The 17,508-nt window shown below is 35.7% G+C and overlaps 1 protein-coding gene across 5 annotated transcripts in view; it reads left to right on the top strand.

Moving 5' to 3' along the window:
- PSD3 (pleckstrin and Sec7 domain containing 3) overlaps window positions 1-17,508 on the top strand; it is a 526,477-nt gene that overhangs the window by 277,802 nt on the left and 231,167 nt on the right. For all 5 annotated transcript variants that reach the window (XM_032287984.1, XM_032287985.1, XM_032287986.1 and 2 more), the window contains 2 exons: window positions 2,020-2,132; window positions 4,069-4,127. In XM_032287984.1, the coding sequence (XP_032143875.1) occupies window positions 2,020-2,132; window positions 4,069-4,127 (172 nt within the window). The remainder of the gene's footprint in view (window positions 1-2,019; window positions 2,133-4,068; window positions 4,128-17,508) is intronic.

Raw genomic sequence — 17,508 nt, 5'->3', positions numbered from 1 at the left:
AGAGAGAGAGAGAGAAAGAGAGAGAGAATTTACAGACTGTAGTATTAAATTTTCTTCCTAAGCATTTACTTACTATAGCCCAATAGCCTCTTTTTTGGAGACAGAGTCTCGCTCTGTCACCCAGGCTGAAGTACAGTAGCACGTTCTTGGCTTACTGGAATCTCTGCTTCCCAGGTTCAAGCAATTCTCCTGAATCGGCTTCCCAAGTAGATGGGACTACAGGCACGCACCACCATGCCTGGCTAACTTTTTTGTATTTTTAGTAGAGATGGGGTTTTGCCATATTGCCTAGGCTGGTCGTGAACCCCCGAGCTCAGGCAGTCCAGCTGCCTCGGCCTCCAGAAGTGTTAGGATTATAGGCATGAGCCACTGCACCCAGCCCCAGTAGACTTTTAAGGTGATACTTTAAAATTAACTCTTCAGTGGAATAAAAATGAATGTCAACATAATTAATAGAAAGTATCTGTAAAACTGTTTCCAACAATATCCACTTTTTCTGACCTTTTCAAATGAAGGTGTCTAAAACTCACTGATTCTCACTTTTTACATTATATTGTATTACAACCTTCTAAGAGTAGCTGAAGTAAAACTTAGCATTTAATCTTACATACTATTTATAAAATGTCAATCTCTGGAAGAATTCTGAGATTATCTAGCATAACCCTTTAATTTTACAAATCAAGAAACTGAGGCCTGGGAGGTGAAGTGAGGATGTTTGGACTAGAGCGTAGTGTAGTACTACAGTGATTTATTGTGGGACTCTTTTCATGCATCAAAGGTACTCAGGTTTTCTAACAAAAACAGTTAATAGTGGATGGAAAATCTGTATTTTTGCCTTGCATTCTGATGTGGTTTATTTAAAAGTTATAAAAATTTAAAGTTTTGTCACCATATAGTTTGTTAACCTTAATTATATCTATAATAAGAAAAGGCCAAATTTTCATAGTAATGAGGCTTATGGTATATTTCTTACAGTACTAAGATTTCTTAGACATTTTGAATGATTTCTTTTTCCTTCCTATCTCATGTTTAGGAAAATGAATCTATATTGTCAAGTGAGGGTCACCCGGATTAATCTCAAATAAATAGTGCCCTTAGTGACTGGCTAGATTAGTGTGTGGTTTTTTAGCACACTTACTGTAATTTAAAGATATTTTTATACATAAACTAGTTCTATTGTTTGAGGAATAAATTAGTTATATCTCCCAATTTCTGTCTTTTCTAACAAACTCTTATTAAAACGTGATAATGGACAAAATTAACAGAAATCTCCTGTGCACAAAGCAATGTAAGTTAATAGTGGCTTAATAGAGATGACAGCCGTGTAACAAAATGACAGAAGCACGGTGATGCGTGACAAGTTTTAAAATGCAGCCTTTATGATGATGCATTGAGTCTTAAGTGGTCTTTGTTTTTTTTAACCTGACCTTTTAAAATTGACTACTTGACACTTCATCATAATGAGGAAATTATCTACCTTCCCAAGGCTTTCTTGATGTGTTGACCACTCTATTATTACTCTGTCATCTTTTAAGTTGACACTTTTGTGTGTGTGTGGTTTTTTTGTGTTTTTTTTTTTTGAGACAGAGTCTCACTCTGTCACACTGCACTCCAGTGCAGTGTGTGTGATCTCCACTCACTGCAACCTACACCTCGCAGGTTCAAGCTATTCTCCTGCCTCAGCTTCCCAAGTAGCTGGGATTATAGGTGCCTGCCACCACACCAAGCTAATTTTTGTATTTTTAGTAGAGACGGAGTTTTGCCACGTTAGCCAGGCTGGTTTTGAACTCCTGACCTCAGGTGATCCGCCTGCCTCAGCTTCCCAAAATTCTATCGGATTTAAATACTAATACAAATTTATATTGAATGGCTATCTAGAAAGTGATTGGGGGGGGGAATAACTTTATAATATCTTACTCTGTGTAATTAATATCTTAGATTTACATAAATTAAATTTTAACTATCAAAAAGGGTGGTAGCATTTTCTAAAATTTTTTAAAATTTTTAATTCTCTTTTAGGTATTTCTTTAAAGCATTTTCTCTTGTGGGAGAAACTCAAGAACGAGAGAGAGTTTTAATACACTTTTCCAATAGATATTTTTATTGTAACCCAGATACCATCGCTTCACAAGGTAATCTGATATAAATTCTTGAATTGCTCTTTTAGAACAGTGGTTATTTTCCTTATTATAAAAGTTAAATTTTATTGTAAGAAATTAAGTATCTTCAATTCCCTGGTGGTAACTATTAACACTTTGATTTACTTCCTTCTAGTCTATTTATTTAATATTTAGTGTCAAATTGGAATTCGAGTTTTGTTTTTAGCTGCCTTTTTGTTTTATTGTCAGCATTTTCTCATGTCATTAAATAGTCTTTAAAAGCATAATATTTAAGGACAGCATGATATCCTTTACTCTTATTTAAATTATTTTGTTTTCCAATTCTCTAGCATGACAGCATACTTTCTTTAAATTTTTCGTGTTTTGTCACTCTGAGATTTTATGTAATAAATGAAATTTCAGTTTTCTTATTTTTTATACTTATTTTTTATATTTGGTCTCTACATTTCTTGATGAAAGCTCATGTATCCTGAGTTTTGGGGTTAGTTTTGGAAACATTAACATCTCACTGGTAGTTGTGCTGTGTCTCTGGTACTTTTGTTTTGATATTAACTGTAACAATATTGACCATGGATTTTTGTTGATGATTTTAATAAGCAATGAGTTTATGTGTATTATATCATTTTTACAAAGTAAATGATTTTAGTGTAAACTATTTATTTGTGGACCTACCCTATGAAGAGAGAGCTTTCCTCCATTTCAATTCCTGCAATAAAGCACAGTTTTCAGTGTTTGAAGTCAAGCACTTTGATTTGCATTTGGAAAATTATTCATAAACTTACAGATTATGGAGTAAATCACTGAGACTCGATGCACAAGAAATAGTAATTACCTCTTAGCTTCAGTATTGCTGATTAACCTGGATAAGTGTACTTGGTATTGGCCAAGGTGCTTGCCTCTACCTTCCTTCTATCCCCCAAGCTGTAGTCAGTTAATTCATCATCTGATTAAGGTCATATTCCTATCTGTAAATTGATGCTATTTGGACCAGTTATTCACTATCTCTATCACCATTAACCCTAACAAGAGAATGAAAGAGATAGAAGTGGGCCATTTTTATTAGAACCTTCTTCAAATCTAAGCAGATGTTTATATCCCTGGATAAAATAAGAAATATGGACTCATGTACTCAATTAACTGTTGATAAGGGTATGTGAGAGTTGGCTGCTAAGTTTTTAAAATACTTTTAGGAATTTGTTTTGAATATATGTAGAATTTGTGATAATAAAATGGTACTAGAAAAAATATTATTTTAGTCATTTAGTAGCATCTATTTGGAGACACTGATAATGAAAATCACCTACTATACTAAATAATTTACTTTAAAAATACCCTGCCTTTTAATTTGCGAATGCAGTAATAAGACCTTTCTAATTCAGCATAAATTGATAAAATTTTTACAGCATCTGAAACTGCTCTTGTCTACTGTACTTGTATAGAGAATTAGTGGAGTGAGAGTAAGGAGAACAACTAATTCTAGTGTTTGGAAATGAGAATCTTATCTCTACTTGGACAACATTTTTACATGATTTCAACCTAACAGAAATGTGTCTTTGGAAGATCATATTTATTTGTCTCCTATTGTAAGCAATGCTTGTCTGGATATCCTTGTACTTTGTATAGATCCTTAATTGCTGCCTTGGTACAAACCCCTAGAAGTTGATTTGTTGTGTCAAAAGACACTGTTTCAGGACTTTACATGTATACTATCAAATTGTCCTTCAGAGAGGTAAGAACAACTTACCAACAGTGGAGTCTAATTCTGTGCACTGAGGTTCTTTTTATAAATTATTATCATCCATTTTTTTGTTTCTCAAAACAAATATTACTAATTGTGCCTAGCATGGTACTGCTTTCATAATTTCTGAATGTATCCTATTAAGGATAATAAGGTGTAGTCCAACAATAAAAAGTGAATTCATGCTTCTTTTCTTGTGTCTTTCTTTAGATGGAGTCCATTGCCTTACCTGTGCAATAATGCTTCTTAATACAGATCTACATGGCCATGTAAGTGTGGATTTGTGAAACTTAGATCCAAAATATCTCGGGCTTGTCTCTGCTTTTGTGTTCATACACGTTTATTCTTTGTCTCCCTGTTTCTCATTCTCTACATGGTTCCCATGACAGGTGAATAAAAAGAAATCTTTGAAAAAAGAAGTGATTTTTAAATTTCACTTGCTAGCACAGAGAATGATTTTAAATGCATTGTCTTGGTGCCTGGAGTTGGTTTAGCAGTAATGTGTGTGTTCTGTATCTTCTTTGTCCAGTAGATGGCAGGCAGAGCTTTTGCTTGTTTTTGTTTTTTGGTTGAGAATTACAGTTGATATATAATGATGGAGAGAATATAAGTTAGCTCTGAAAACGTGAATTGTTTTCACTGCATACAATAGTGAGTGCAATAACTCAGCCTTTCTTAGGCTCCTCAGCTCACCTAGTCTTTTACTAGTTGAAATATTAAAATAACTGAATTACCTTATCATCATCTACTTAAGATAGAGGATAAAATTTTAAATTTCATAATTATATATAAACTTTCAGCTTTTGTAGAAGTAGAATTTTAGTATTTACTCAAACTCTTCATAATAGATACAATTAGAATATTTTCATTAAATGTAGATTAGTCTATATTTACTTAGAGCAAAAATTACTTCATAGTCCTAGGTTCCTTTATTTTGAAGAGAAAAGTACGTGTCTCCGTAGAGCATATTATCCTGTGATTTGCCATAATGTATCTTAAAATTTAAAAATTAATTTAAATAATTGATACTTAGGTATTTGTTCTGCTAGTCACATAATTCCCTTTTTTGGAAAATGTAGTGTTCCCTTTTAAGAAAGGCACAATAGAGCTCTATGGGATCATTAAGTTGGACTAGCTGTTATAAGAGGAAGGGATTCAGGGGAAAAAGGGTTCCACCACCAGAAAGTAAAGAGGAGAGTAGTGACAGAATCCTAATTTTAACACCATGTTAACACATCTCAAAATGCTCAATTAGAAGTTTCCTTGGGATTGTCTGTTTAGGTTTTATGTATTAGTTTTCTGTAATGCATGCTGTTACAAGTGTGTTGAATGTATAGTAGCTATCATAAGAACTAACCATGTAAAAATGTGTTTCTTCTATCTTTCTCCTCTGGATTCATTTTAAAAATAAATTTTTCTTCTAGATGGTAAGTTTTTAATCCATAATTGTGGATGTAGCTTCTCTTGCATCATGATTGCCTGATTTTTTTGTTGTTGTTTTAGTGTCTGTTTGACTTATTAGCATGGCCCCTATGAAATTGAATTATGCAGATGATAAAACGAATTATTTCTACTGTTCTGCTCCTTTTCACTTGCTCCTTAATACTCTGCTACCTAGACTGTCATCACCCATTACTTAAACCAATGCCAGAATAATCTTCATGGGGAGTAAACTAATAAACATTTTTCTTTTTTTCCTTACCATTGTCATAACAGCAATACTTCAGCATGATCTTTCTAAGAAGTGCCAAGACCAGCTTGTCCTTACATGCTTTCTATAAGCGAAGGCGAACTCCCCTACTAGGAGATTAACTTGTTGTGGCTGTTCTTTGTGAACCTTTCCTTTACTCTAAGGAATGATGCACTGAAAATGCATTGATAGGGGCCTTGGTTTGGCCTGCTAATTTCCTTACTAATAAAATAATGGAATGTATACTAATATTATACTTACAGATAGCTAATGTGACATGTTGAAATGCCTTTTTCTAATTTTCACGTTTAACAAACATATATAGCGTGTGTGTGTCTCCTGCTTTCCATACTCAGTGCTATTTGGGTAAGGATCAGAAGTGAATGAGATAGTGTTCATGGAAGCCAAATATCCTCTCTGATGGTGTTGGCTAGGCTGACCTCATTAGTCAGGTTTGACGAAGACATGGTAGCAGATTGCTGAAGTGCTAAGATGGGAAAACACTGGGGAGGTGTTTTAATTTCATGATGGATTGTATTAAACCTCTCTAATTAGGCTGGGGGAAAAAGACAACCTGAAGTATATACAATGTTTGGGAAGAGAAATTCAGTAGCTGCTTTTAAAAAATGTGACTGATTTATTATTTTCCTAGCAATAGTATCAACTTGCTTTTACTTGTCTACAAGTAGTTTATTCTCTTAGATTAAATATTTTATCATTGTAGTCATGTGGCAAATTTGCTGCATAATTTTATTTTTGAAGTGCCTCTTTATCTACAAAATATATATATATAAATTAAACTTCTATACATACTGATACATTTCTCTTAAACTCTAGAGTTTATCTTTCTTTGCTATAATGGATCTAAGTTGTATCGAATATTGTTTGAACTATCAGCAAGGAAAGAGTTGAAAGTCTTTTGCTTAAACCTTGTTAGAAATGGTATGAATAATATTTAACATGTTAGAGTAAGTTTATACGTATTCCTTTTCTGGACGGATCTTCAAATGTGTTCTATACGCTACAACTAACTAGCTCACTTGTACTTCAGTCATGGATGAGTCAGGTTCCAACCATCCTGGCAGGATTATCACCGAGGGCTGGTGTTCTAAGGTGGTAGGAGGGTTAAGTATAGAATTACAGAGCAGTGAGGAGTGAGGTAGATTGGAGCATAGTCAGTTGGCCAGTTTTACAACTAGAAAGTCATAAGAAATACACAAGTCAGTGTCTGGCCAAGGTCAGGCTGTGGTAAGAAGCAGTAGTAGCCAGGGTATTATTTATAATAAGATTTTTTTTTTTTTTTACAAAATCTGTCTTTCAACATCAAGGCTTGAGATTTTCAGTTGCAGTTTTATCCAGCATCCCTCTGTTCTCCAGTATTGGCGGGAGCCAGCCTACCAGGTACAATTGTATAAGAGCCTGGGTGTGGTTCTTAGAAGTGGCTCTGTCTCAGACTGACCTCCCACATATACTTTGCCCTTGGCATACTCAGACCATGTTAAGTATCATGACCTGTGGTCTGAGTTTAATGTATGAGGCAGGACCTTGCTAATGTTTTCAGTGTTGGGTAATAAGTTTGATAAAGGCTAAAACTATAGCTAGCACAACATACTGTTAGGGAGAAGAAAAAAATCAAAGAAGAAAGTATGTATAGGTTTTGTAACAGAATAGTGTTTTCAAAAAAATATGCGGAGTCAGTTTGAGGTAGATTACAGGAATTCATTATTTCTTTTCCAATCTGTAAACAGAATCTTAAATACTAGATAAATATTTGGTTTATTATCAGTAGTGGAAAATAACTATTATAAAAATTGTTTTAAAAATTTAATGCTTTTAAGCCTTATATTTTGCTGTTTTATATTTTCACTCTCAAAAGTATCACAGACCTCCATAAAATTGATGTTCATTGAGTTAATATCCTCAAGAACTCTCTGCATCTGTAATGATCACTATTGTAACTGGCAGCTGCCTTAAGTACATTTGCATGCTGTACTCTCATCCTCTTGCAGGATATCTTCCCCGTAAATACCTCTTCTGTCTGTGCTTCCCTGAATCTGTGATGCCCTTTGCCATGATAATTATCCTTGTCATTCAGTTTTCTCTCTGAGCTTTCCCCTGTTGTAGATTCCAGCCATGGTCATAATTTCTATTATGCCAGCAGTGCCTCCTCCCTTGGAGTCATCTTTCCCACCTCCTTGGTGTCATATCTGTCTTGTCTTTCCTGTTTTTTTTTTTTCCCTAAATTATTATTTACAAAGACCTTTTTATTTCTAACATTTAAAGTCAGATGTACATGTGCAGGATGTGCAGGTTTGTCATAGGTAAACATATGCCAATGCGGTTTGCTACATAGGTCATTCCATCCACCCAGGTATTAAGCCCAGCATCCATTAGCTATTCTTCCTGATGTTCTCAGTCCTCCCACTCTCCACTCTCTGACAGGCCCGAGTGTGAGTCGTTCTGCCCCATGTGTCTATGTGTTCTCATCGTTCAGCTCCCACCAGTAAGTGAGAACACATGGCAATTGGTTTTCTCTTCCTGCCTTAGCTTACTAAGTATAAATGGCCTTGGGCTCCATCTATGTCCCTGAAAAGGACATAATCTCATTCCTTTATGTGGATCTATAGTATTTCATGGTGTATATGTACCACATTTTCATTATCCAGTCATTGATGAGCATTTAGAGTGATTCCATGTCTTTGCTGTTGTAAACAGTGCTGCAGTGAACATATGAATGAATGTGTCTTTAAAACAGAATGATTTTTGTTCCTTTGAGTTTATATCCAATAATGGGATTGCTGGGTCAAATGGTATTTCTGGTTCTAGGTCTTTGAGGAATCACCATACTGTCTTCCACAATGATTGAACTAATTTACACTCCCACCAACAGTGTAAAAGCATTCCTTTTTCTCCACAACCTTACCAGCATCTGTTGTTTTTTTGACTTTTTAATAATATAGCCATTATGACTGGTGTGAGATTGTGGTTTTGATTTGCAATATTGATCAGTGATATTGAGGTTTTTCATGTTTCCTGGCCACGCATATGTCTTTTGAGAAGTGTCCGTTTATGTCCTTTGCCCACTTTTTAATGGGATTGTTTTTCCTTATAACTTTATTCCTTTTAGGTGCCGGATGTTAGACCATTGTCAGTTGGATAAATTATACAATTTTTCTTCCATTCTGTAGGTTGTCTGTAGGTCGTCTGTTTACTCTGATAGTTTCTTTTGCTGTGCAGAAGCTCTTCAATTTAATTAGATCCCATTTGTCAATATTTGCTCTTGTTGCAATTGCTTTTGACATCTTCGTCATGAAATTTTTGCCCATCCCTGTGCCCAGAATGGTATTGCCTAGGTTTTCTGCTAGGGTTTTTATGGTTTTGGATTTCACATCTAAGTCTTAAATCCATCTTGAGTCAATTTTTGTATACGGTGTAAGGAAAGAATCCAGTTTCAGTTTTCTGCCTATGGCTAGCCATTTTCTCCATCACCATTTATTAAATAAGGTATCCTTTCCCCATTGCTTGTTTTTGTCAGGTTTGCTGAAGATCAGATGGTTGTAGGTATGTGGTCTTAATTCTGGCTTCTATATTCTGTCCATTGGTCTGTGTGTTCATTCTTGTACCAGTACCATGCTGTTTGGATTATGGTAGCCCTCTAGTATAGTTTGAAGTCAGATAGCATGATGCCTCCAGCTTTCTTCTTTTTGCCTAGGATTGCCTTGTCTGTCTGGGTTCTTCGTTGGTTCCAAATGAATTTTAAACTAGTTTTTTCTAATCCTGTGAATAATGTCAATGGTAGTTTAATGGGAATAGCATTGAATCTATAAATTACTTTGGGTAATAGGACCATTTTCATGATACTGATTCTTCTAATCTTCTATGAGCATGGTATGTTTTTCCATTTGTCTGTGTCACCTCTGATTTTTTTGAGCAGTGGTATGTAGTTCTTGAAGAGGTCCTTCACTTCCCTTGTTAGCTGTATTTCTAGGTATTTTATTCTTTTTGTGGCAATTATGAATGGGAGTTCGTTCATGATTTGGCTCTCAACTTGACTTGTGTTGGTGTATAGGAATGCTAGCTGTTTTTGCACCTTGATCTTTGTATGCTGAGACTTCACCAAGGTCGCTTATCAGCTTGAGAAACTGTTGGTCTATCTTTTCACCTGAGTTGGAGCTTCCAAGTCACAGTGGCCCTGAGGTTGTCATCCCTGGAGCTTTTCAGTGATCCTAAAAGCTCACAGAAGAATCAGGCCTAGATGTCACAGTTATACAAGGCTTCTAGTGGGGCCTGGTGTTTATTTTCACCAATAGTATTCCTGTCTCCACAATAAGGATATAGGGAATAGCCTGAGAACCTAACCGTTAGCTGTTGAAATGTTTTTATAGAAAGATGTCATAATCTAAAAATGTTTAATTGTAAAATGAACTTCAGAATCTAATTTACTGTCATACTGCCAATGGTCTGAACTTTAAAAGGAATCTTTACCTATGTATACCATAGTTTAATCGTGCACTGGTCAATTGTGTTGGATTCTATGACCTCTCAGAATGAAAGCCTTCTTTCCTTTTTTCCGTCCTCTGTTCCTTCACCTGTCCCCTTTCCCAGCCCTCTAGCTTCCCACTTTTGGTAGCTTTGCTTTTCTTAGAACAGGTTTACATGTGGAAAATACCTCAGGATGGCTTTAATCAGTTATGTCAGTGGGACTCACTGAGGGACTTCAGATTATTTAACTTATACATTATTCAGTCACTACCTATCTTTACTTCTTACCGTTGTAAGCTTTTTACATTGGCACAGTTCTATTACAGAAGGTGATCAAGGAAAGCAGGTCAAATTCTAAGTCAGTTTCACTCTTTCTTACTTACTGCAAATCGATTGTGGAAGAAGGAGCAAGGAGTGAGGATTAGGGTGGCTGAAGCCCTGACTTTTCCTTCCAATCCCGCTGCTTACTTTAATGCCTGCCCTGCTATAGCAATCAAGTTAAAAATAGTTTGATAGTCTTTGTAATTTGATAGTGAGTTAGGGAGTTAGTTGTGTTTATCTTCTCAAATTTTAGAGAAAGTGCTTTCTATCAAATATCAATAAAAATCTGATATTTCAATATTCTCAAACTTCTTGCCCCTAGGATAGTTTTATACTCTGAAAATTTTTGAGAACTCCCGAAATCTTTTGTTTCTATATTAATATTTATCAGAAACTAAAACTGATAAGATTTTAAAATTGTATTAATCATTAAAAACCTGTTAAGTGAATAACACATTCATGAACAATAGTTATACTTTCCTAATTGAGAAATATATTAAAGAATAGCACTTAAAATTTTTGTAATCTTGTGTATTTGGCTTAGTAAAAGATGCCTAGATTCTCATATCTGTTTTTATTTATAATCAGTTGCAGTGTATCAGAAGTCATGTATTTTCTAGAAAACTCTATATTTGAGAGAGAAGGAGAAAAAATGTTTTTAACGTTACTGTAAAAATAGGGTTGACCTCATGGACATCTGGAACAGTATCTCTGAAACACTTTGAGAACCACTATGCTGAGGTACTATTTTTAGTTCCTTTTTTTTCTTTTTGCCACTTGTTCCTTTTTCAAAGTCAGGATGTTATAGGGCAGGTGAGAAAAGTCCCAGTGACATGTGAGATATTCCTAAATGTTGAGCTTTTAGCACTGTAATGAGCTCTGTGATTAGAGTTTATAAAAAAGCACACTGAATATCTACTGTAGTCCTGGTTTGAAAGTTTACCAAGGGTCCTGCTTTGCCCACCAATCATACATTTAAAAAGAAATGGACACCTGAGGGCAGCATGACATAATCAAACTTATTTGATAGCAAAGCATACAAAATAAAAGCAAAACAGAAGCTTTCAGCAGAGCTACATAACTGAAGTAATTACCAAATCGGTAGTATGCCTTTCCACCATTTATTGTAACATGTTGAAGGAGGTGGAATTGTCATATGGGAGAGTATGCCTGCTGTGTTTTTAATATCCTGAGATGTATGAAGCCAGATTTTTCCAATGGATGATAAGGGCTTTTGGTTTCTCTGAAAGCACATTTTCCACAGAGCTTCCAGACGTGACACTCCTAAAAATGAAGAATTTTAGGATCATTATGACTAATTCTTCAGCCTCTGGATCAGAGTAGATGCTGTGGCCCACTTTCCTAGTGAATACCTGATTGAGACAGCTGGTCTATTCACAGTTCTCCTAGGGCTGATTTTAAGTTAGGCAATGGTCAGAGCTTTGTAGAAGGTTACATTCCCTAGATTGCCAGGGATGGCATGCTCGAAGACTTGGTTACCTGGATGCTGACTTTAGGGCTGAAGCTTGTATATGGTTTCTAGCTGCTCCTGATATGAATGAAATTCTCCATCTTTACTTTCCCCTTTGCTCTCATTATTACTGCAGAAGTTAGGAGCTGCTTCTCTGTTATGGTGGGGTGGGTGAGGGGAAGTGCCCTTTATTTCAACAAAAGGAAAAACTGCGTTTGGAAAATAGAATAGGCATCAGGACACCTAACCTGTTTGCTTGCTCACTCACAATGTTGTCCTCAATGCCAATACCACTTCCTTCTAGTTTTCTTTAAGACAAGGGGGAGACAGATTATGACTCATAGGCAAAATCCATCTGGGGCTTGTTTCTGTAAGTCAGTGTTATTGGAAATAGCCATACCCGGTTGTTTACATCTTCATACCAATTATAGCGTTGTATAGTTGTAACAGAATATTTGACTTGCAAAGTCTAAAATATTTACTCTCTGGTCCTTTATAGAAATTTACAGAATTTGTCTGTTTTAGACTCTTGATCTAAGTTCATGAAACCTGCTAGAGCTTGGACACTTGTTTCCCCAAACTCTTTACCAAAAATTCTATATAGGAATCTGTTAAACATATCTAGGATAAGTTTTTCCTGAAATGATAAATTTATCAAGGAATTTTCCCCTAAAGGGAATTTAATATATCTTTAAACAAATGCAAATAGAGAAAACTTCTTTTTATCATAAGAAAACATTTGAAAATGGTAATATTGTCGATGCAGAAAATAGCCTCAAGTTGTCAGGGGATGATGTAAGCCCCTGATACATAGAGTATTTTGAATTTTGATTAATATTTTCTCCCATTAAGGATGATACCTTGATTAGCTAAATATTTAAAATTTGGGCCTGCATGGAATTTGGGGATTCCAAATAGAATTCTTGTGTTTTTTTTTTTTTTATTTTCCATTTTGTTATTTGATGTTTTTTAAGTTTGATAAAAATGCCTACTGATTTTATAATGATCCAGAGCTTCATCTTCAGTTGCACCTGTTTTGATAGGAAATGTATTGATTTCAAGGTACCATTTCTGTGCTTCTCAATGCACCAAGAGGCCTTTTCAAATCTCCATGCTTTATTGATTTAATGGGAAGGAATTTAGAATATGAGAAAGTACTACAAAAGTACTTTCTTGGCATGCAACTAATCAACATTTCTTTCAGAGCAGGACTACTCTTATGCAAAGTTATCCAAAACTAATTTGGGAAGGAAATGAATGGAACTATGACAGTATATGAGCTTCTCTGGGATGCTTATGAATGCTTGAGATACAAAATCGCTGATTATAATTCGCTTTATTTGGTGGATGGTGTTTGCCTGAATATTTTTAAACAATTGATACAGCTTGGTGCATGACAAGGATTAAAAAATCCAGACATCGTAAGAAGTATTTCTTGATGACAAAGACTTTATTTTACTTTACTCCCTATGGAATTGGTGTAAGGCCTGAGGGGAAGGAAGGTGTTTAAATGCGTGCCAGTAAGCAGCAAAATGGACTGATCTGACTCCTCACCTTTTTTTTACTAATAATTCTTACCTAGTAGAATTATCAATGAGTCAGAAGAGCACAATAAACAGATATAAGCAACTTTAGCTAATCAAGCCCTCAAGAAGTTGTTGGACATTTTTAACACATAGAACACCACATCTCTTGGTTCTCTTTGTTCTCTACATTAGTAAGGAAAATTAAGGCACAGTCTATTGAATGATTGCACTAATACTTGCTTACTAGGTAGGGCTCCATGTATTTGAATTGGCTTTTGTTGGTCTGAATCTATATATCCATTTTTCCCACTTAACTGCTATTTTCCTAATGGCTATTTCAAAGTCTACATGAGTCAAATTGGTATCTTTATGCTGACACAGATAATGGTATGGTCACTGCTGAAACTGAACATAAGGCAGTACCTAACAAGCAATTAAAGTGAATCTGAATTTAAGATGAAATATGATTTCATAGACCAAAATAGCATCATGGACTTTACTGTTTTATAATGTTATAACATATAACAGTTATTACTTAAATAATGTTTTTATTTATTCCTTAAAGTAGAAATTAGTAGTGTCCTGAAAAAACACTTTTGACTCTATAGCCTTTGAATATCTTGTTCATGAATCTCCCAAAAACTTTTTAAAAATAATATCTCTTCTCCAAGTTTAAAGTTGGAAATTTTTTATTGTAAGTGAAGGAATAGGCATATCATTTTATTGTCCTTTGCTTTATTACACTTTACAATTACTGAACATTTTTCCTAACAAAGTGAAGGTTCATGGCAACTCTGTGTCAAGCAAGTTTATCAGTGCCATTTTTCAGTGAACCATCCCCATATAAGATGGCATACTTACTTGATAAATGTATATGTTTTGACTGTGCCAAAGACTGACCATTCCCCCATCACTCTCTTCTCAGGCTTCCCTATTCCCTGAGACACAAAAGTATTGAAATTAGGCCATTTAATAGCCCTAGAATGGCCTCTAAGTGTTCAAGTAAAAGGAAGAGTTGCATATCTCTGACTTTAAATCAAAACCTGAAATTACTAAGTTTACCGAGGCTGAGATAAGCCGGATGCTAGGCCTCTTGCACCAAACAGTTAATAAAGTTGTAATGCAAAAGAAAAGTTCTTGGAGATTAAAAGTGCCCATTCCAGTGAACACAAGAATAAGAAAGCAAAACACCCTTATTGCTGAAATAGATAGAGTAAGTTTTAGTGGTGTAGATAGGGTATCCAACCAGCCACAGCATTGCCTTACACCAAAACTTAATCCAGAGCAAGGCCCCGAGTCTCTTCAGTTCTATGAAGGTTGAGAGACATGAGGAAGAAGCAGAAGAAAAGTTGGAAGCTAACAGAACTTGGTTCATGAAGTTTTAGGAAAGAAGCAGTCTTCATAACATAAAATGCTTGGTGAGGCAGCAAGTGTTGATACAGAATCTGAGCCAAGCCAATCTGGATAGCTTGGCTCAGATTCTGTATCGACATTTTATAATAAGAGTCCATTCATCAAGGTGATATAACACTTCCAATCAGTATAAGCACCTGTGATATTGTGATAAATAAGAAATAGACATTTGGTGTCTGTTCCTGGTTATTGAAATGGACCACCTGAAACCCTTGGAGATAACGGCACTAGAAGAATCTTTTGTTCTAACATTTATGCAGTGTTTGACCCCAGCTCCTGACACAGAGCTCCTAAGACCTTTTCAATTTCCTGAGTGACAGGAGTTCTGACACAGACCTCCTAAATGCCTTGGATGAATGATAGGAACATGCTTTATTCTAATGAGGCAAGCCTTGGTGAGCTTCTAGATAAGCTCAGCATGGGGACAGGTTGTCAGGGGGAACAACCATGTTATTAGGGGTTGGGAATTTTCAGTCTCCCCTCCTTCCTCACACACCCCACCTCCAGGGAGCAAGAATAGGCTGAAGGTTTAGTTGATAGCAATGGTCAGTGATTTAATCAGCCATGCCTGTGTTATAAAGCCTCAGTTAAAACCCAAAAGTACGGGGTTTGTTTGGAGAGCTTCCAGGTTGACGGGTACATCTATATACATGGAAGGTGGGCATCCCAACATCACAGGGGCAGAAGCCCCAACACTAAGGACCTTTTCAGACCTCACTCCATGTATCTTTTTATTTCACTGTTTATCTGTATCCTTTGCAATATCTTTCATATTAAAGGCCTAAATATTTTCCTGACTTCTGTGAGCCATCCTAGTAAATTAAACCCAGGTAGGAGATCATGCAAACCTCTATTTACAGCTGATTGGTCAGAAGCATAATTGACAATCCACTGCTACCAATTGACATCTGAAACTTGGGTGGTCTTGTAGGACTGAGCCCTTAACCTGTGTGATCTCATGATGTTAGCAGATACATGGTATTATAATTGAATTATAAAACACCCAACTAGTGTCTGCTGGAGAATTGGTTATGTATGTGGAGAAACCCCCACATATTTCCATGACTTTTGTGTTGAGTGGTATGTGAGAGTAGGAAAAAGGTTTTACTCTTTCTGAACACAAAATAAGCCATGAAAGAACAATGGACAGAATTAGAGGGAGAAATAGTTCAATAGCAATATTGAGAAATTAATACCATGCATTATATAATGCTTGGAATGACCACACAGTATATGAACAAGGAAATAGACTTGAACAATATAAAATACTAACTAGATCTAACAGTTATCTAACAACAGGAGAGTATTCTTTAAAGTATACATGGAATATTCACAAGGATAGGACAAAAAAGTCTCGAAAAAGGATTGAAAATATACAAAACATGTTTCTGGACACAATAGAATGATATTAAAAGTCAATTATAAAAGGACGTTTATAGAAGTTATACAATATACTCCTAAATAACCGATGGGTAAAAAAGAAATTTACAAGGGAACTAAAAGATTGTGGTGAAAATGAAAATATGTTGGCTGGTTGCAATGGCTTGCTCCAGCACTTTGGAAGGCCAAGACAGGTGGATCACTTTAGATCAGGAGTTCGAGACCAGCCTGGCCAACATGGTGAAATACCATCTGTACTTCAAAATACAAAAAATTAGCCAGGCATGGTAGCTGATGTGGGAGAATCACTTGAGCCCAGTAGACAGAGATTGCAGTGAGCTGAGATCATGTCACTGCACTCCAGGCTGAGCAACAGCGTCAACAACAACAACAACAAAAATGAAAATACAACATAAAAAATTTATGATACATACCTGAAACATTACTGAATTGCAAATTTATTGTTCCAAATGGCTATATTCTAAAAAACTTTCAAATCAACAGTCTAACCTACTGAAAGAAACAAAAGAAAAGCAAACTCAATCCAAAGAAAGGAAAGAACAATCAGAGCAAAGATGAATGAAATAGAGGACAGAAGCATAATAGAGAAAAAGTAATGAAATCAGAAGCTTATTTTTTGAAAGATCAGTAACTCACACAAGTTTAGTTAGACTGACCATGAATAAAAGAATCCTCAAATTACTAAAATCAGTAATGAGAGGGCATTGCTATTGGCCTTATGGAAATAAGTACTGTAAGTGAATATTGTCAACAGCTATATATCAACAAATTCTTAAAAAGATAAAAACTACTGCAACTCAAGAGGAAACAAACTCTGAATAGATCCTGAGCAAGGGAAGAGTTTAATAATCAAAAAACTTCCTACAAAGAAAAGCCCAAGATCAAATGACTTTACTTCAGAAGAAGAAGTTTTAAAAATCAATTTTCTACACCCTATAGAAAAAAGGGAACACTTCTCAAATAGTTCTATGAGGGCACTGTTACCCTGATACCCAAATGAGACAAATCATAAAAATACCCCTTAAGAATATTTCTTGCATTTCAAACCTAATTTCACAAAATATAAAAAGGATTATATAGTATGACCAAGTGAGACTGCTACTGACCTGCCTACATCCATGTGCCACCCACCTGCATGCCACTTGAAGGCTTGGTCATGGCCACTAGGCCATTTCTATCCCCACTACTGGCACTAAAAGTTACAGCTTGGGGCCCCAAGTTAGCTTTCTGCTGCTGTTGCAGCCACAGACATATGCATACCACCTAAGGTCCTGAGGACCCATTCACTCAGCCCATTGTTGCCACTGCCAGCATGCAGGCAATCCACTTGAAGGCCAAGGATTGGC

This window comes from Sapajus apella, unplaced genomic scaffold (genome assembly GCF_009761245.1).
Source record: "Sapajus apella isolate SASKATOON/1434 unplaced genomic scaffold, GSC_monkey_1.0 scaffold21, whole genome shotgun sequence".
Taxonomy (NCBI): Eukaryota; Metazoa; Chordata; class Mammalia; order Primates; family Cebidae; genus Sapajus; species Sapajus apella.
Note: the sequence above shows the minus strand (reverse complement) of the source record. Positions and strands in the feature narration are given on the sequence as shown.